The 20648-nt window shown below is 41.9% G+C and overlaps 1 protein-coding gene and 1 pseudogene across 1 annotated transcript; both read left to right on the forward strand.

Annotated features, from left to right (window-relative positions):
• Window positions 1-2948: 2948 nt before the first annotated feature.
• Window positions 2949-4475, forward strand: LOC116223422 (GTPase IMAP family member 8-like; the record flags this gene model as incomplete). Its single annotated transcript, XM_031579939.2, has 3 exons — window positions 2949-3541; window positions 3584-3686; window positions 3877-4475. Coding segments are annotated over exons 1-3 (1284 nt in total), but the record flags the coding sequence as incomplete, so codon positions are not given.
• A 15417-nt stretch (window positions 4476-19892) lies between these two features.
• The window catches only part of LOC105890422, a 2508-nt pseudogene continuing 1752 nt past the window's right edge, over window positions 19893-20648 (forward strand).

Below are 20648 nucleotides of genomic sequence, written 5' to 3' on the forward strand. Positions count from 1 at the left end.
TAAATCTTTGAGCAGTTTTATGTTTACACATGTGCACTACTGAAAACACATTATTCAGAAGATGACATTATATAAACGTTGAAATGTGAAAATAATTATCTGGACTATAAATTATGAACAAAATAAGCATTCAAGATAAGATATCTGTTTCTGTAAAGGCATGCATACGCAGTAACTTCTCGTAGAAGCCTCCAGGCATGACATTTGAGTTTACAACAAAGCTGCGAATAACAACTTTGTACAATTGTTGATCGTTGTTGGCATGACAACAACAGTGGTTACAGAGGGAAGCCACACATAAGCCTGAGGCGTATCCTAAACCCATGGTACAGGCAGGGGCTTGATTTCAGGGGGAAACATTTTGACAGGAGAGGGGGTGTTAATCACAGAGCTCAGTTTGAGTATCCTAGGAGAGGGGGTGTTAATCACAGAGCTCAGTTTGAGTATCCTAGGTCTAACAGGAGAGGGGGGTGTTAATCACAGAGCTCAGTTTGAGTATCCTAGGTCAGACAGGAGAGGGGGTGTTAATCACAGAGGTCAGATCATGTGGGCCATGAGCGAGTTAGAGGTGACACTGTGGCCTTAGAGACAAAACCAAAACACCCCAACTCAATCACTGAGAACACAGAGCCACAGGGATATAAATGGCACATTGAGGAACACACAGATACTTAACCCCACTTCTAATTATGAAGGCATATAGTACAGTAATAAGACATTAATATATATGAATCATAAGACTTCTAATTCTAAGAAACATGAAGGCATTTGAGTAGAATAATAAGACATTAATATATATGAATCATGAGACTTTAGTTCTGACTGGAATCTCTCTCCACTCTCATGAACTAGTTTCCCTCGCCTCAGTTACCTCCCATCCTGAGCATCAGTGCCTCTGATTGTGTTGCTATGACAACCATAATGTACACCTGTGTATTCATCAGAGGATCCCCCTGATCCTACAGCCAGAACTCTACCTCTCTGTCCTCGTGACACATCCTGCTATCATCTCAGATAGTAGTGTGTGTGCAGGGGCAGTGTGTTCTGGACAGACTGCATTCCTGGTCGCAGTCGAATGAAGGTGAGTCCCTTCACAGTCACGTGACACATCATAATTACAGTCTCAAGTCACAGGAATATCAATTCTCTCAATCCTCACAATGAATCCTAAACTCAGAAGCTGCTGTGTCCTGGGTGTTATTTAAAATGGCTGCACTGAGTAACTGACCTGAATGACTGAAAGTTTAAATCCTTGTTTAATGGTAGGAGACATAAAGGCTATTACAGTAGGACTCGATACACCAATGGTGGAATGTGACCTGTACAAACAGCAGGTATTAACCAATCAGAGGGAGATATATCAGCTCCTCCCAAACCAGCTCTACCTGTCTGTTCTGTTTTAACGTTCACTCGTGCAGAAGAGGCGACTGAGTCAGGTGAGGGAAAACACATTTTAAATCTTTGAGCAGTTTTATGTTTAAACATGTGAACTACTGAAAACACATTATTCAGATGACATTATCTAAACATTGAAATATGAAAATAATTATCTGGACTATAAATTATAAACAAAATAGATTTTCTTCTCAGCGTTGAAGATAAGAGATCTGTTTCCTGATAAAGGCACGCATTTCATTAAAAATACATCATATTAATGGACCTCCAGTACACAACATGTAACAACATTATGTTTACAAATGTGAAATATTAAGTGTGTGTGTGAGTGTGTAATTATCACTGCAGGAAGATGTTGTTGATCTGTTTCTTTGATAAAGGCACGCAGTCCCAGTAACGTCCCGTAGAAGCCTCCAGGCATGACACTTGAGTAAACAAAATGGCAGCTAGTAACAAGCCCCCTTCAGGTGAGTTATATATGTACTGTTTTACAATCATTTTGATCTAATTTGTTAAGTGTAACGAGATTTCACATTTGTTAGATCCAGCTGTCAGCCTTGATGCGTGATTAATTAAATGTTTCATGGACATAATTGTACTATAACTAAATGTACTGCTGATTTTACAATTAATGCATGGCAACAAAGCTTCCAATAACAACTTTGTTATTAAGTGCTGTATGGACCAATTACAAACTGACCAATTACAGCATATGTCCGTACATCATATCCCATCATTAAAGAAATTTGCAACTAAATCACAGCAAAAAAATATTGGGCTTTTAAAACAGTTTACGATAAGTTAGTTCAACTATTTTAAGAAAACTGATTGCCTTTGGTTTGAGTACAGGCAACACAAGTATGTACTGCTGCAGCCATGTGTGTGTCATCCATAGTCTCTGTTGTCCAGGCAACACAAGTATGTACTGCTGCAGTCATGTTTGTGTCATCCTTAGTCTCTGTTGTGTCATCCATAGTCTCTGTTGTGCCAGGCATGGTCTATGTTCAATAACCTTATCGCAGAATTCCACCACCCCACTCGATAGTGATATTATAGGCAACATAGCTGTCAAGTAATTATGTAATTTATATAATGAAATAAATGATGATGGAACACACCATCCAGCAGATTATTATGAACACATTATTAATGTGAGTAGAAATTAAAAGCTTGGTCTACAATCACTGACTTTACAGCGATGCTGTCCTGCTGGACAATACATGGGCCTTGCAAACATATGCGGCTTTTCTGGCAACTTATACTAATATCTCTCAACTCTCATATCTCTATATGGTACAACTTGTGTGTATCTACTTCACACAAATGTTACCATAAACGTTGATTTTAAACTGTTTAGACTGTCCTCGACTATTAAGTGCACCGTATAGTTAAACCGTGTTACAGTATTTTATGTAATTTATAAAAACAAACCCGTTTATTGACCACACATACATATTAACTGGAATTGCATCACTAGGACTTGCTTACAATGTTCAACCCATCAAAGTATTCCCCAAATTAACTGAGATATTACTTCATCGTATGTACTGTCATGTACTGACTAATGTGTACTTTATACTCAGGAAAAATACATCATCTGTCAGAGTTCAGGATTGTGCTGCTGGGATACAGAGGAGCTGGGAAGAGTTCATCAGGAAACACCATCCTGGGCAGAGAGGAGTTTGGTACTGTAGGGAGAACAGCTCAGTGTGTGAAGAGACAGGGACAAGTAGCAGGGAGGCAAGTCACTGTGGTGGAGGCTCCAGGATGGTGGAGGAATCATCATTCAGAGGAAACTCCTGAACTGATTAAAAATGAGATTGAGCTCAGTGTGTCTCTGTGTCCTCCTGGACCCCACGCCCTGCTACTGGTCGTAGATTTGGATGAACCATTCACAGAGACATATACAAGATCAGTGCAGAAACACCTGGAGCTTCTCAGTGAGAGAGTGTGGAGTCACACTATAGTGCTGTTCACCCGTGGAGACTGGCTGGGAGACACATCCATTGAGCAGCATATAGAGAGTGAAGGAGAGAGTCTGCAGTGGCTGGTAGAGAAATGTGGGAACAGATATCATGTCCTCAACAATCAGAAGAGAGAAGATCACATGCAGGTTACACAGCTGATGGAGAAGATAGAAGAGATGGTGGCAGGAAACAGAGGATGCCATTATGAGATGGAGAGACAGATAAGAGAAATATTGGAGGAGAAGAGGAGGAGAGATGAAGAGAGAGTGAAAGAGAGGATGATGAAGGTGAAGATAGATAGAGAGTCTCTCAGATCACTGATGGGTGAGTTAAGAATCTTAAATTCAACAACTTCCCTTTTGTTGCTCGTCTCCCATGGATTGTATATTAGCTTTCTTTAGACAGTTACAGACATTTTACACAGTATATAGGAGACACATGATCAGTGTGTTTATTGCTACTGATAAACACGTTCACAAAATCTACAATTGTTATTTTTCATACTTCATGTCAGGTGATTCTCTTCATCTGTCAGAGTTGAGGATTGTGCTGCTGGGATACAGAACAGCTGGGAAGAGTTCATCAGGAAACACCATCCTGGGCAGAGAGGAGTTTGATACTGTAGGGAGAACAGCTCAGTGTGTGAAGAGACAGGGACAAGTAGCAGGGAGGCAGGTCACTGTGGTGGAGGCTCCAGGATGGTGGAAGAATTATCAGTTAGAGGAAACTCCTGAACTGACTAAAAATGAGATTGAGCTCAGTGTGTCTCTCTGTCCTCCTGGACCCCACGCTCTGCTGCTAGTCATACGTGTGGATGAACCATTCACAGAGACAGCGAAGAGTTCCCTACATGAACACCTGGAGCTCCTCAGTGAGAGAGTGTGGAGTCACACTATAGTGCTGTTCACCTGGGGAGACTGGCTGGGAGACACACCGATTGAGCAGCACATTGAGAGTGAAGGAGAGAGTCTGCAGTGGCTGGTAGAGAAATGTGGGAACAGATATCATGTCCTCAACAATGAGAAGAGAGAAGATCACATGCAGGTTACACAGCTGATGGAGAAGATAGAAGAGATGGTGGCAGGAAACAGGGGACGTCATTATGAGATGGAGAGACAGAGGATAGAAATATTGGAGGAGAAGAGGAGGAGAGATGAAGAGAGTGAAAGAGAGGATGATGGAGGTGAAGAAAGAAAGAGAGTCTCTCAGATCACTGATGGGTGAGTTGAGAATCTCATATTCAACAACTTCCCTTTTGTTGCTCGTCTCCAATGGATTGTACATTAGCCTTCTTTACACAGTTACAGACATTTAAAACAGCAGATAGGAGACACATGATCAGTGCATTTATTGCTAATGATAAACACATTGACTAAATTGACAAGTGTCATTTTTCACACACGTCCTTTAATAAATAATGTACTATGTGGATTAGGTATGCATTTGACATCATATTGCCTCTATAGCTGACTAAGATTAAAAGTTATTCAGAAGAACTATAACCTGCACTGACTGACTTGTGCTTCTTCATGTCAGGTGATTCTCTTCATCTGTCAGAGTTGAGGATTTTGCTGCTGGGGAATAGAAAGGCTGGCAAGAGTTCATCGGGAAACACCATCCTGGGCAGAGAGGAGTTTGATACTGTAGGGAGAACAGCTCAGTGTGTGAAGAGACAGGGAAAAGTCGCAGGGAGGCAGGTCACTGTGGTGGAGGCTCCAGGATGGTGGAAGAATTATCAGTTAGAGGAAACTCCTGAACTGACTAAAAATGAGATTGAGCTCAGTGTGTCTCTGTGTCCTCCTGGACCCCACGCTCTGCTGCTGGTCATACGTGTGCACAGCTCATTTGTTGAAACATACAAAAGATCCCTACAGAAACACCTGGAGCTTCTCAGTGAGAGAGTGTGGAGTCACACTATAGTGCTGTTCACCTATGGAGACTGGCTGGGAGACACACCCATTGAGCAGCTTATTGAGAGTGAAGGAGAGAGTCTGCAGTGGCTGGTAGAGAAATGTGGGAACAGATATCATGTCCTCAACAACAAGAGAGAAGATCACATGCAGGTTACACAGCTAATGGAGAAGATAAAAGAGATGGTGGCAGGAAACAGAGGATGCCATTACAAGATGGAGAGACAAAGAATAGAAATATTGGAGGAGAAGAGGAGGAGAGATGAAGAGAATGTGAAAGAGAGGATGATGAAGGTGAAGAGACAGAGAGAGTCCCTCAGATCACGGATGGGTGAGTTAAGAATCTCATATTCAACAACTTCCCTTTTGTTGCTCGTCTCCAATGGATTGTACATTAGCTTTCTTTACACAGTCACAGACATTTTACACAGCAGATAGGAGACACATGATCAGTGCATTTATTGCTACTGATAAACACATTGACTAAATTGACAAGTGTCATTTTTCATACACGTCCTTTAATAAATAATGTACTATGTGGATTAGGTATGCATTTGACATCATGTTGCCTCTATAGCTGACTAAGATTAAAAGTTATTCAGAAGAACTATAACCTGCACTGACTGACTTGTGCTTCTTCATGTAAGGTGATTCTCTTCATCTGTCAGAGTTGAGGATTTTGCTGCTTGGGAATAGAAAGGCTGGCAAGAGTTCATCGGGAAACACCATCCTGGGCAGAGAGGAGTTTGATACTGTAGGGAGAACAGCTCAGTGTGTGAAGAGACAGGGACAAGTAGCAAGGAGGCAGGTCACTGTGGTGGAGGCTCCAGGATGGTGGAAGAATTATCAGTTAGAGGAAACTCCTGAACTGACTAAAAATGAGATTGAGCTCAGTGTGTCTCTCTGTCCTCCTGGACCCCACGCTCTGCTGGTGGTCATAGGTGCGGACTATCCATTTACAGTGACCAAGAGAAGATCAGTGCAGGAACACCTGGAGTTTCTCAGTGAGAGAGTGTGGAGTCACACTATAGTGCTGTTCACCTTTGGAGACTGTCTGGGAGACACACCCATTGAGCAGCACATTGAGAGTGAAGGAGAGAGTCTGCAGTGGCTGGTCGAAAAATGTGGGAACAGATATCATGTCCTCAACAATCAGAAGAGAGAAGATCACATGCAGGTTACACAGCTGATGGAGAAGATAGAAGAGATGGTGGCAGGAAACAGAGGACACCATTATGAGACTGGTGAGTTACTCAGGCAACCAACCATCATCTCAGTACAGCCTGGTCTCAATCAGCCGTCGTACATATGTATACGAACATTTTTAACATACAAATTCGTAGTGATACATACAAAATAAATACGGACTGGCTGTTCCATGCAGGATACCTTTATAGGATCGATTTTATAGAAGAAGTTGGAAAGAATTAGATATCCTAATTGTTTGAACTACAAAGTAGACTAGGAAACTATTCACGATTACATCCAATAGCACCCTAGATAGTGTCACGGAACGGATCGACACAGAGATGGTATTACGCCCGGCTCGTGGGGCCTTAACATAAAATGGTAGACACAGACAAACGGTGTATCTTATAACAAAACGGCTATTTATTAACAACAAAATGGTTGATCGAACTGAAAAGTCTAGGGGTTCTCAAAGATGCGTGGATGCGTGTCGTGGGTATGTAGGTGAGTAGGAGCGTTGACAAAAAGTGTGTGTGAGTAGCGGAAGCTGAGAAGGGTTCCCATCAGGCGTAGCAGTGCTGGCCAGTACCTGGCGCCAGGTGTGGATAATCACTGTTCATCATGCTCCATTGCAGGTCCACAGCCTGCTGCCTCCATATGGCCAGTATAGGGACTGCAGGCAGGGTGTGCAGGGCACAGGGGGTCGTAACAGATGGTAATTCTGGAAACAGAGTTTATTGCAATTGAACAGCCAGGGACATACGAGACAGACCACAGGTTGTAGGAAACACAGATGATGAGGAAACAGATCCTCTTGCACTGAGGCAAAACCCACGGACTATTTAACAAAACTAAACTATCAATTTCAACGGCGTAGCGGAAAACAAAACACGAGTCGAACTTGTCATTGCAAGGCAATAAACAAAACAGTAACTAAGGTGCTACGAATCCCAAACCAGAAATCGTAACATAAACGAAGTCACAGTCTTGGTTTTGTGCACAAAAGTATAAGTTTAGAAAGAAAACGCCAAAATCCCGTACAAAAACAAGGTGGTTACAAGACTGAAAGGAAAAAGGAAAAAGAAAACATCACGCTTGCTGTGTTTGTGGTGTGAACTTGCCTGGCTCCCGTGCCCGACGTACAAGTCATGAGACAGGCAAAACAAAAAGTGAGTCTTCAGAAGTCCAACTTACTTACCTATACTAACTAACTAAACTAATAATGTGCTGAAAATAACCACCCGGTAACAAACAAACAAACAAGATCAAGAATCGTAGCAGAAGTATAATGGAGAGTTCAAGTAAACAGTCAGTCGACTATAGTATTTAGTGTTCCAGCGTCTGTCTTTTGCGAGGCGAGAGAGAGCATCCATCTTGGAAACTGCATGGCTTTTATCCGTGTAGGCCGGTCCCAGTAATTACATGACCACGCCCAGTCTCCACCTACAGCAAGAAATGCACAGACCAGAGCAGGAAGCAAGCAAAAACCCAGGACTATGTAACACCCCCACCCTTAAAGAAAGAAATTGGGGTTTAAACTAAGCATTTCACTCTTTATAAATATTTACAGAAATTGATACATATGAAAAGTACTCATCCATCATCAGAATTACCTCCCCAAATAAGCTCAACTGGAGACAGGAAGAAAACATTTTTTAGAGTGCATTTTAAACCACAATTTATTTATATACCCACAACCAACAGGTTTTTTTTTTTAAAATAATGTATTTATTTATTTTTCTACTATGCGCGCAAAAGCGCAATTGAAAATTGAACTACGCGCGAGAAAGCGCATCTGCCACCACGTTTCCACGTCCCCTTATGTGTTGAATGTTAAGGTGGAACCCTTGCAGTAGGAGGCTCCAGCGAGAAGCTAGGGGCAGCCAGCACAGGAGCAGTGGTGAGTAAGGCTTTGACGGACTCAAATGCCAACTGGCTTTCCTCTGTCCACACAAACGACTGTTTGGGGCTGAGGAGGTCTGTAAGCGGTGTGGCTACGGTCACGTGCATCAAGACTCACTCTCGAATAAAGTAGCCCAGCGGCGCAGACTCAATGTCTTTCTCAGACACCGCGTCAGTAAGTAAGGGAGAGAGAGAAGAGTCGTTCCTCTGTTCGAAAATAAGTTGTTCGCGACTGACAGACTGTTTAGTAACGCAAGGAACAAGAGATAGTGGAGCAGACAGACTTCGAGGCTTTCCCCCCACTAGTACGAGACAAAGGATGAGAAATAAATGTCTCACGTCATGGAGAGGAACATTCACAAATCCCATTTCGAAACCCTGGACAAGCACATCTTCGCCAGTATAAGACTGGTCACTAAAAGGCAGGACATTCTCCAGAATAAAACTTTGCGAGGCAGCAGTGTCACAAAGTATCCTTATAGGCACCTGCGTGCCATGCTCACCCGGCAAAGGGACACAGGCATCTGTAATGAACGGAGCAAAAGCCTGACAAATTTTCTCGTCTTTCCGAGACGTTGGATGTGTAGAAACACAAAGGCCCACGTTAGGGCCAGCATGGGGAGAAACAGTGTACTGAAACCTATTTTTACGCTGCAATGTTAAGCAATCAGACAGTACCATGGACGGATTAAGAAACCACGGGCCCCTGGAACTGGACATGTTGAAGGGTCCCCCCCACCCTCCGCGGAAAAAAATGTGTGCGCCCGCAAAACACGCATGCACGCACACGCACACACAAACACAACCAATGTGTTGGATTTTACGGTTTAATTACGTAGATAATTTGGCTATTGTATTGTAACAGGTCAAAGTTTACTCCGTAACATCCACCTTCGGTGAGGTGTGCACTGCCCTGCTATTGTTTCTGACATCTGACATTGACGTTTCTGACAAGTGACCCTTGCCTTGCCCATGACCAACGAACAATGAACTTCACCCGATGCACTGGTCACCCTGAGGTAAGTGCATTCCCCATATCCTGTTACACTTGCGTCAGCAAAGTGATGGAGTTCATACCGTTGAACCTTCCCAAACGTATGTGGAACATGGCAGCGCGGGATTCTTATGTCAGCCAAATGTGGTAACTCCAAAAGCCAAGACTCCCATTGTGGTCGTAGATCATCAGGGAGTGGGTCATCCCAGCCGACTCTTTCGCGACACATCTGTTGCAGAACTTTCTTCCCCATAAGAACAAATGGAGCAATAAATCCAAGTGGGTCATAAATAGAAGCAACTGTTGACAAAATTCCTCTTCTAGAGAGTGGCTGTTCTTTGACAATTACTCTGAACTGGAAACGGTCTGATGTAACACACCATTGAACTCCAAGGGCTCTTTCAATGTGTGTTTCTCCCAAATCCATGTCCAAGTTATTGGCCCCAACAGCACATTCTTCCTTTGGAATTGATGCCATAACTTGCTGACTGTTAGATATGAACTTGTGCAACCGCAACTTGCCAGTACAACATAGTTGCCTCGCTTCTCTGACCAGCTGTATTGCTTCATCCACAGTTGATACACTTGTAAGTCCGTCATCAACATAGAAATTCCTTTCTATGAACTTCATGGAAGCTTCACTGAAGCGATCTTGACCTTGGGCTGCTATGTGCTTCAAGCCAAAGTTGGCACAGCCAGGTGATGATGCGGCCCCAAACAAGTGCACCCTCATCCTGTACACTGCAGGTTGAGCCTCGAGATTACCTTCGTCCCACCAGAGGAACCTCAGATAGTCTTGATCCTCTGCCTTGACGTGAAACTGATGAAACATACGCTCAATGTCGCACATTACAGCTATTGGAGCCATACGAAATCGGCAGAGGACACCAACTAAGGCATTGGTCAGTTCAGGACCAGTTAACAAGTAATCGTTCAGTGACATGTCTTGGAACCTTGCTGAACAATCGAAGACAACTCGAATCTTTGTTGGTTTCTGGGGATGATACACGCCATGGTGTGGGATGTACCACACGGGTTGGTTGTTTAGCTCATCAATTGGGACCCTTTCAGCATCTCCGCGACTAATTGTTTCTGTCATGAATGCTACATAATCCTTGTAGTATTGTTCATCTCTCTTAAGTCGTTTTTCCAAGCATTTGAGACGATGAATAGCGCACCGCTTATTGTCTGGCAATTGAGGCTTGTCTTCCCTGAATGGCAGAGGCATTTCATAATGACTGTCGTCCTTCTGTCGAATACCATCCTCCATTATTTGCAAAAACCTCAGGTCGTCTTGCGAGATGTGATGGTCCTCTACTGATCTTTCATTGAAGTCTGACTCAAGCATTTTCAGTACATCTGGTGGTGTGACCAGCTCTTTAATTTGACTCTGACATATGTATCGTACTTCATTTGCAAGACTTTGACCAGAACTTGGTGTCACTTGTTTGACAACAATTCTATTACTTAGTCCGATAGCATCACCATTGTCAAAACAGGGATTGCTATAGCCAACTATGCTCCAGCCGAGGTCTGTTCTTTGAGCAAATGGCTGACCATCTTCCCCAGACACTACTTCTCTTGGTAAGAGTGCTTGTGGACAATTGTAACCTACAAGAAGGCCAATGTCGCAGGTCTGTTGAGGAGCAATCTTCTCTGCAATATGCTCCAAATGTGACCATGCTCTTGCAGTCTTGGGTGTGGGAATATGTGCCTTGTTAGCAGGGATGAAATCTCTTGAGTAGGTCACAGGGAGTGAAATTTTCTTTGGAGAGTAAAACCCTCTCACCTGCAGACCAGTCAATCTTTGACATGGTATGATTGTACTTCTTGAGGACATTGTGGACAATTTCAGTTGCACTGGTTTCTTTTCTGTGTTAAGAACATCTGCTACTTCTTGGAGCATGAAGGTTGTATCACTCTGGGTATCCAGAAGGGCATAAATCAATACTTCAGAATCTGGTTCACTTATTGTGGATAGCCACACTGGAATGATGGTAGAAGTATGAGTGCTCATAACACCTTGTGTAACCTTGTTAGATGTTGCTTCAGTTGGAACCTCTTTACTATCCTTCGATTTGTCCACTTCCTTTAATGGTTGTTTCCATTTCCCTCGTTCATTTGAATCCTTAGATTGTCCTTCTTTTCTTTCTTGAACACGGTCCTCGTGTAGACAAGTTGGGTGTTTCCTCTTACAGGTTTCACAGACACTTCTGCTTTCACAAGCCTTTGAGTGGTGGCCTGTCTTCAAACATCCAAAGCATAGCCTTTTAGTCTGTATAAACTTGACTCGTTCAGCAACAGCCTTTTCCATAAATTTCCGGCATACATGGAGGTCATGCCCTAGCTTCTCACAAAAGATGCATTTTGTAACATCTGCCCTCCCACCAGTGCTACTTGCTAGCACCTTTGCACCAATACTCCTGATTTTTGAAGATCTTGTCGTGTGACCTTCACTTGATTTTAGTGCATGCAGAGATGTCACTGGATTGCAGGCTATCTTGGCTTCCTTTGTGACAAACTCCACAAACTTACTGAAAGTAGGAAAAGCTTCAGTTTTTTCTTGTATTTCCACAACTCTTCGATTCCATCTTGACGTCAGCCAATCAGGAAGCTTTGAAAGAATCTTCTGATTTTCATTACAATCTCCAAGGATTTCTAGACTCTTAATTTGTGATGTTGCAGCTTCACAACTTCTTAGAAAATCTGCAAATTCACGCAGTTCACAGCTTTCCTTTGATCCTATATTTGGCCATGAGTTAAGCTTGTCCCTGAAGGCTTTAGCTATCACAAACGGGCTTCCATATCTTTCTTCAAGAATGCCCCATGCTGCATGGTAAGCTGACTCTGTTCCTAACAGGAAGTAGCTCTCAATGGCAGTCTTTGCTGGACCTCCGACATACTTGCGCAAGTAATAGATTTTCTCATTTACTTGTATTGCCTTTCTGTCTATCAATGTTTGAAATGACATTTTCCAGTCCCTGAACCTTAGTGGGTCTCCGCTGAACACCACTGGCTCTGGTATGGGGAGACGACTTGCACTGATGGACTCTGCTAGAGTTTTTATGAGAAGCATGGTGTCCTCATGATGTTTATCTGTTGCAGGTTGGACTGACTTTTCAGGCTGTGCTTGAGATAAATGCTGAGACGAAGACATCTTTGCAAGGGTTGGAGGTTTCTTTATCTTGGGATCAAAAGCTTGAAGCAGCTCCTTTATGTCAGAGTCTGAATCTTGATCATAAACCTCCATACGTGCCTTAGCAGCATTAAGTCGCTTAATTGTCTCCAAGCGTTCCAGCTCTCTACGTTTCACTTGCAGAGCTTTCTTTCTGGCAGCATTTTCTGTCTCTTGCTGTACTATTCTCGCAGCATTTTCTGCCTCTTGCTGTGCTACTCGTTCCCTGTTTTCAGCCTCAAGCTCTTCAAGCTCCTGTAGGTGGCGCTCTTCCTCTTCATGAATTTCTAAGGCTGCTTGAGTGGCCGCTACTTCGGCAGCAGCTTCTTGTTTCCTTAAAGAACACAGGCTTGCTCGCTTCGACCTTACACTCCCTGCAGACAGGAAGTCCGAATGTGATTGGCGAGAGCTTGACTTGGATTTGCGTGAGTCAGTATGTGACCGCAAAGCATTAAGATTAGATAGGGGCCATTCCTCAGGCTGTCGGTGTTGACCCTCATCCATAACTTGTATGCGATTTATTATTGACTCCACAATTGTATTTGTGACTGACTCGCACGTGTCTGTTCTTCGACGAGTGTCATTATCAGGGGTAATGTGTTGACGTAATTCTTCATAGATACGTCGAAGGTCAGAGGATGAATTTGTAATTCCATCTATGAGCTCTTGTAAAATATCATTAGGTAGATCTGCTGTCAATGACTCTTTTGCAGCTTTAGCTTGAGACTTCCACTTTTCATAGAAAGATATGAATTGTTTTTTAAGTTTTTTAACTTTCTCTTCTTGGAGCTCTTTACCCTTATCGGTAAGTTTCCGGGTTCTTTCACCTTTTCTTGGTTCTTGTTGTGTATCACCAGTGTCTGATTTGTCATCAGCAGGTGCTACTTGTGTCTCAACACCTACCTGGGTTTCTATCTGCTGACCTGCACTTTCTACATTACAAGCTGAATGCTGTTCTTCCATTTTAATATTCTGTGTTTTATCTGACTTTATTTAAATGAAAACACTATATTAAATAAACTGTTTGTTGCAATTACAAGTGTCTTCCTTCACACTCTTATGTACAATATTTGAATCTATAGATTTAACACTAATGAACTCAGAATTCAACATAAGTTTAAATGAAAACTTCACTTTCAATAAATTACACTTGGCATTACAAGCTACATTAATAAACCATATGACAATGTAAAGTGATTTGCTTTCTTAATAAACTTAGATGCCTATAGTGGCAATGACTTTACTTTAACTTAAATCAGAGTTGAACATCAATTCACAGAATAGAATAAGACCTATGCAAAACCTCAATACTTGTGCAAATGACAAACTTCACACTTTAAAGTATCACTTAAATAGCAATTGATAGGCTAATTCACTTGTTGACTTAAACCTAGCAATGCAAACGAACTTTAAAATGTATTGTATAGCAGTTGTGGCTAAGTCCACTTATTTGGCTTTAACTCAGCAATGCTAATACACTTCGTTTTTCATTTACTTCTTAGCCTATGTTAAAAGGTACATGCACAGTCTTATCTGATAGATGAAATGATGATCCAACTTGAAGGGTGCTTGCTTAAACCATGGAGAGTGGTCTTCTCCCAAACGAGATGAATCGCTGCTAGTTGGGCTACTCCAGCTTCATGCTAAGTAGCTAGGTGAGTCATCAATTTTCCAACGAGACGGTCGAAGTGTTCCTGGAGGTGATGTTGACGTTGGGTCATCTACTTCAAGGACGATGTTCTTTCTCACCAGTAGCGACGAACAGGTTGAACATGCTGAACTTCACAGGCGAGGAGAAGGTGTCGTTCTCTTGCTAACAGGCGAATCCTCACCGTCTAGCACGTTAGCACGAATCCCTCTCACTCACGCTTCTTCTCAGGTTCCGAAGACTTTCTCCCGCAAAGTTTCCTTGCAACTTCACTCAATCCTTGCGATGAGTTCTCACTGTAGCTCCCCCCGGTTCAATGACAACTTGCGAATTCTTTTGACAGGCAATTTATTGTATGTACAACATACATAAGGTCTTGCTTTGCCGTGAGAACTAAAAAGACATAAAACATATGAATTTACACACTACACAATGAAACATATAGCTAAACGTAATATAAATTGAAATGACATATAAACATACCTCATTGGCCGCACAACCAAAGGGAGTAGGTGAAACTTGTTGTCATTTTCTTAGCTTTCTTTAAACCTTAAACTTTAACTTCTTAACTATCAAAGCACTAATGATGCTGATGCTGTATGAGCATGCTACACAGGACTGCCGTGGCTGCCACCTGCTTGGTCAAGTGTGCCACCAATTCAATTCCCCAGTGCAACACATTCCAATTCCTACACTTGCATTCAGCAATTACATAATGACAGTAATAATGGCAAATGTACATTACCTCAACAGTATGCTTAAAATGTGTTTATCAAAAATAATAAACACAAAAACTCTCTGGCAGTTACAGCACAGGTACACTCAATTAAAGCCATTAGCAAATGAATAAAATACACCTTTTTCAACCACAAATAAGAGATACATAACAGCGACTTCACACAGAGTCTCTGGCCTAGGGGCCCCCTGAGCTCATGGGCCCCTGGGCCTGGGCCCGATAGGCCCGTTCGTTAATCCATCCCTGGACAGTACATGTCCAGGCTTTTTGCAATATCCACAAAAAATGGAATCTGTTGGACGAGTCACTCGGTTCTCCTCAGCTTGATGAGTCTCCCCTACCGTTTCCTTAGGAGTCCTAAAACTTGTTGGAGGCATATGGTTCCCCCACCTGACGTGGACACTTATCCCGCCCCCACACCTCAAGCCTGTGTTGTGTTAACACACACTACATTGCACACTGCACATTGCACATCCACTTTTGCACTCCTGCCTTGCTTTTTGTATTGTAGTACTTATTGTGTTTGTGTAGTACTTATTGTGTTGTATGTTTTTATGTTCACTGTATGCACCTATACACCAGAACAAATTCCAGGTAGGTGTAAACCTACTTGGCAATAAATACTATTCTGATTCTGATTCTGATAATTCTGCCTATACGCAATACGGCTTGCTTTACCTTCTGGTAATCAGCAGCATCTTCTAAAGGCAAAGAAGAATAAGCTTGCTGCGCTTTCCCTACAAAAATGCTCTGCAAAAGCATGGTCCACGCTTCAAGTGGCCATTTGAGAACTGTGGCGACTCTTTCGAAATGAGCGAAAAATGTATCCACTTTTTTTTCATTAAATGGAGGGACAAGTCTAACATTTCGAACAACATCGAAATGATCAGTTGGAATTTTACCACCAGCTTCACGAGCTTGTATATCCAACTCTTTTAAACGAATGGCGTTCGCCAATTCCAGGTCTTTCATTTTAAATTCATGCTCCATACTGTCTCGCTCACGAACTGTCTGCCTGTCTCCTTTAAGTCGTGACCTCTCACGCTCCCATTCAATCTCCTTCTCTCTTAACTCTAAGCGACAGAGTTCGATTTCAGCCTTGGAAATTGGAGGCGTGGTGGAACGACCAGGTGCAGCAGGTGAGCCAGGCTTGATAACCTCTTCAGGTACCTTGCCGACGTCACCAAAACCACCTTGCGCAGTCAAAACCTCAATTCGTTTTGACAACAGTTCTGCTTTTGTAGGCCTATCATGAACATCTACGTTATAATGACCCGAAATCAAAACAAGTTCATCACGATTGACACTTAATAACACTTCAATAGTCGGCGCATCAATAAACGCCTCTAGACTAAACATTTTGCGATAGCGATACAAACAGCGAAAGAAGCGACAGACGAACAAAACCAGTTAATCGCAACACCGACAGAGCTGGGCACACTATAATAAAACACACACTATGACAGAAACAGCTTTGATGACTATGAATCCATCCTGGCCTCTGACGACAATTTCCAAATGAGCAAAAGCGATTCAACTAATTATGCGTATTTCTTGTTCCATGACAATGTGATACAACATTTACCTACTAGATTACACGCGATCTGAGAAAAGCTTTGTCTGGCAAATTATCGTTTGCACTCAGTTTGGAACCCTAACGGAAATACAAAATCTAAGTTTTAGTGAACTACAAATTTCAGCACCATTTCTTTAAACACCGTCCGAATAAACACAAGTCATTCCACGCCTAACATGACAATTTAAGGAAAATTCCCCACTCGACCATCTCAGATTTGGCTGGCTGTTCAAGGTTGTTCATACACTTCTTAATAGTTATAGTCCCAAATATTGGCTCTCTACTCTCAACAGTTTTGTCACAAAAGGATGTTTTAGGGGTGAGGGGGTGCCTGTACTTAAGACGCTTTTTTAGCAGCGTTTTCTGTAGAGCCATTTCAAATTGCTTTAACTAGATGGTCGAGTGGGAGCCATTGTCCCACTTGACATGGAATGACTCCACTATACATCATGGGAAATTAAGTCAATGGAAACAGCTCTGACGTACTTAAGTATGAAGTTGTAGTGCAGGTATTATGTTTCATTAAATGTTAATTATCCACTGTTGAAACGAATACATTCTTCAAGTCTATATTATTTTTATTTAGTAAGAAGGTATCAGAAATTACAATGACATTAAAGCTTCTATTTCAATGAGAGGCAGACGACTGAGTGTGATGAGCTGAAGTTAATTTCAATCTTGCAGAAATGCAATCTTTCTGCCAAAAATCACAGGCTTGACCCCACTAGGCCCTGACTGCTTGCCTTGACTACACAGCACGCCCCCTGAACTGTACTACAAGGCCACCAGTTGCGTCTTTTTGTTTCTCTCTCTCCGCCGGCATCGCCAGGCACAGGTGCACAGGTGTGCCTGGCGATACCGGCGGAGAGAGAGAAACAAAAAGTTGTAGTACAGTTCAGGGGCGTGCTTTAGTATGGCATCGGGTTACAGTTACAGTCATGGCTGACTGTTGACGTAGATTCCTGATTAAACCATATGCACGTTACTGATTAAAGTCAATCACAATGGACGAATTCCAGGTGTACCCACACACATGACCACGTAACATGCTTCTTGTGTATTATTATTCCTCATAGTCATAATAATAAAATTAGCAGATTTTGTTCCATTTTTTTCTCAATGATGGTCAAATATTAGTAGGTAATGATTAACTATTTCGATAGTTTAGATTTATTTTCAGTATTTCAAAGTGAATGAGCTGTGGGAGCACAAGAACAGTGAGCGTCTAGCAGCGATTATCATAGACATACATGTATGTATATACAGTATCCATGGCTTACTATCGAGATTCTAAGTAACATGGAGACAAAACTTTTTTCTGGTACTTCACGTAGATCATAAACCCCTGAATATAAAAACGACTCAGTGAAATCGGTTGAGAAATGCAAACACTATAGTGCTTTTTATCCAGAAAAACCGCAGCTCCACCGTTTACTTGCGTTTGTTTACAGGCCAGTCTTCACCTCTCCAATATGGCGGCGGCACTTGCAAGTCGCAGCAACAGGCTGAAGCAGTCAATGGGGCGTCTATGTATATATGTCTATGGTGATGACGGAAACGTTTATAATGAGATTGACAGGTCAACAACCAATTACGCCGCTAACATTAGATAGCTGGCCCAGATACCTCACAAATCCCCTCAGACGTATTTTTCAGTTACAATAACGAGGTTTTTACATTGTGCAGTGTCTACTTCTCGGTAAGTTTAAAAAAAATCTAAGCAAAAAAAGGTCAAACAAACAACTGATGACGTCACCCCATTCAAAGTGAATGGGGATCCGCGCCCCGTAGAAACACCCTTCGTTAAGTCAAACGATGTAAAATAAACGTGTTATGATTGCATTTTTAACGATAAATCAATGTTAAATTGTAAGAATATAACAGAAAAACAGTATTTCATGGGGCAGAACACAAGTAATTACACACATTTTGGTACAATGGAATTAATAGGGAGCTCTCAATTCAATATGGCGGAGACAAACGTTCACTCACGTTGTATTTTGGGCGTGGTTAATAATGCCATACCAGCCGGACGTATGTATTGTTACGAATTTCTCTGTCACAATATTTCGTATACATTTATACGATTTTCTATGTCACAATATTTCGTATACATTTATACGAACAGGTTTTGGAGATCACGTTGCTCAGTAAACTTGTTTGCCAAGACCCCCGTGTGGGGCAACATGATCTTCTACCCCTGAGGGGCTCATTCAGCTCTATATGAAACCGACCCATATCAGCCTTTTAAAATACAACCATATTAGGAGACAGTAGGAGTAGGAGACATTTCTGTTTACATGTATAAATCATGTTTATTCATGTCTAACTTCTGATTATTTCTTCTCCCTGTCAGTGACTGCAGACTCCCTCTCTGACTCCCGGTCTCCCAGTAGCTCTGCACACAGCTCCCTCAGATCACAGACAGGACCAGAGGACCAGCAGGCAGCTCATTTAAAGAAAGCAAGAAGCAATGATTTTCTTCCACCAAGCAGTAAGCAAACAGTTCAGACAAACCTTTTAAGGAAAGTTAGCAGGCATTTTCTAAAGAGAGTTTTGTGGGGCTGGGTTATTTCTAGGTCTGTAATATACTGGGGATTTATTTGACTTATTCTGATGTGGCTGGACAGATTACATGGTATGGTACCTGTGCACAGATATTTGTGTCTGTCAGTTGGTTTCATGTTGTGCCTTGTTTGAACATTTACGTGCGTTTTGTAGTTATTTAGAGAGCACCTAAAAACCTGATGCTGAGACCAACATCAATAGTTAATGTGCAGACAGACTGTTATTGGGCCTGTATGTTAGAGGACCTCATGGGAAATATTTTAATATCTGATGTTAGCCTTCTGTGGAAACATCTTCTTGGCTCGTCTGTGGCCTTTTGGCCATGGTCTTAGGGTCTGTTTAGAACACAAAATAACAAAGATCAAGTCAAAATTAAAGGTTTTGTGAATCTTAAAATATTTAACTTGAGGGAAAAGGGAGTAATTCCTCTTATAGCATGAAATTCAAATAGTGATGGACTTTCTGGGGCAGAAACATGTTTTAAAGACGGAGTTGGAATTCGGGAAAAGACATCATGTAAAAACAGATAGTAGATGGGCCAGAGATATCCTGTACAGACACACAGTATATCGGCCACAAATCCACACCTGCCTAACGCTGGATTTTCGCAGAAGACTTTAACACTTTCTCCCGTTAATCTCCTGATTTCTTAGTTATATCTGAGTGTCTGCCTATAAATTATTATTGATTATCTGTTGCGTGTAAGAGTTGAGGCAGGTACGCAGTTCCTGTCCTTGGAATTCAAATTGACATCTGTTTTGGAGGCACCGTTGGTAGCTGGTGGATTGCACATTAAGTCGGTGGGTTTGTGTGTCTGTTGCATGTGAGGGTTGATGCAGGTACCCATTTCTTGTTATCAGAATTTACGTTGACAACAATTTAACTTTTGGAGGCACCATTGATAACATGTGGATGACGCGTTAACTGGGTTAGTCTGTCGGTAAAAGGAAATAAATCATTATGTGTAAACGTTCAAAAATAGGAGTAATACTAATAATACTAATAATAGTTCAGTCTGTTGTCAGCTCTTTTCATTTGGCAGTGTGTGCTCAAATTCTGAGTTGTTTTTGATTGGTTCTCTTGCTTAAATTTGCACTGCTTCTCGTTTACTTAATACATTTTTAACAGGGTAATCTCTAATTTATTAACTTGCATAACCTTCCCAACCTGGATAATACTTCACACAAGGCCCAAACAAAAGAATCACTAAATGTTTGTTTTCAGGCACCTGAAAACGCAACAGCATTGATTAAACCTGCATAGTATCAATTATATACTAGAAAACGTTTCAAAACCTAAACTATTAATTATCATACATCATACTCTATGACTGTATTTTGACACTAGATGTTGACAGGTGTGTGGATCTGCAAATGAAAAACACAGAACACAGAGGAGACTCAAGATGTTTACACAGCACTATATGCAGAACGTTGTGTTCTGTTATCCTCTTGTGTTATCTTTATTATTGATCTGTACTTGTTTCATTATGATCAGTCTTCTTCACTGACATTTGTCCTGTTTCATAGTGAGTGGAGAATCCAGGAGAGACTCTGACCGCTGGTCTTTCACCAGCTCAGCACACAACA

The sequence above is a fragment of the Clupea harengus genome, chromosome 2 (genome assembly GCF_900700415.2).
Source record: "Clupea harengus chromosome 2, Ch_v2.0.2, whole genome shotgun sequence".
Lineage (NCBI taxonomy): Eukaryota > Metazoa > Chordata > Actinopteri > Clupeiformes > Clupeidae > Clupea > Clupea harengus.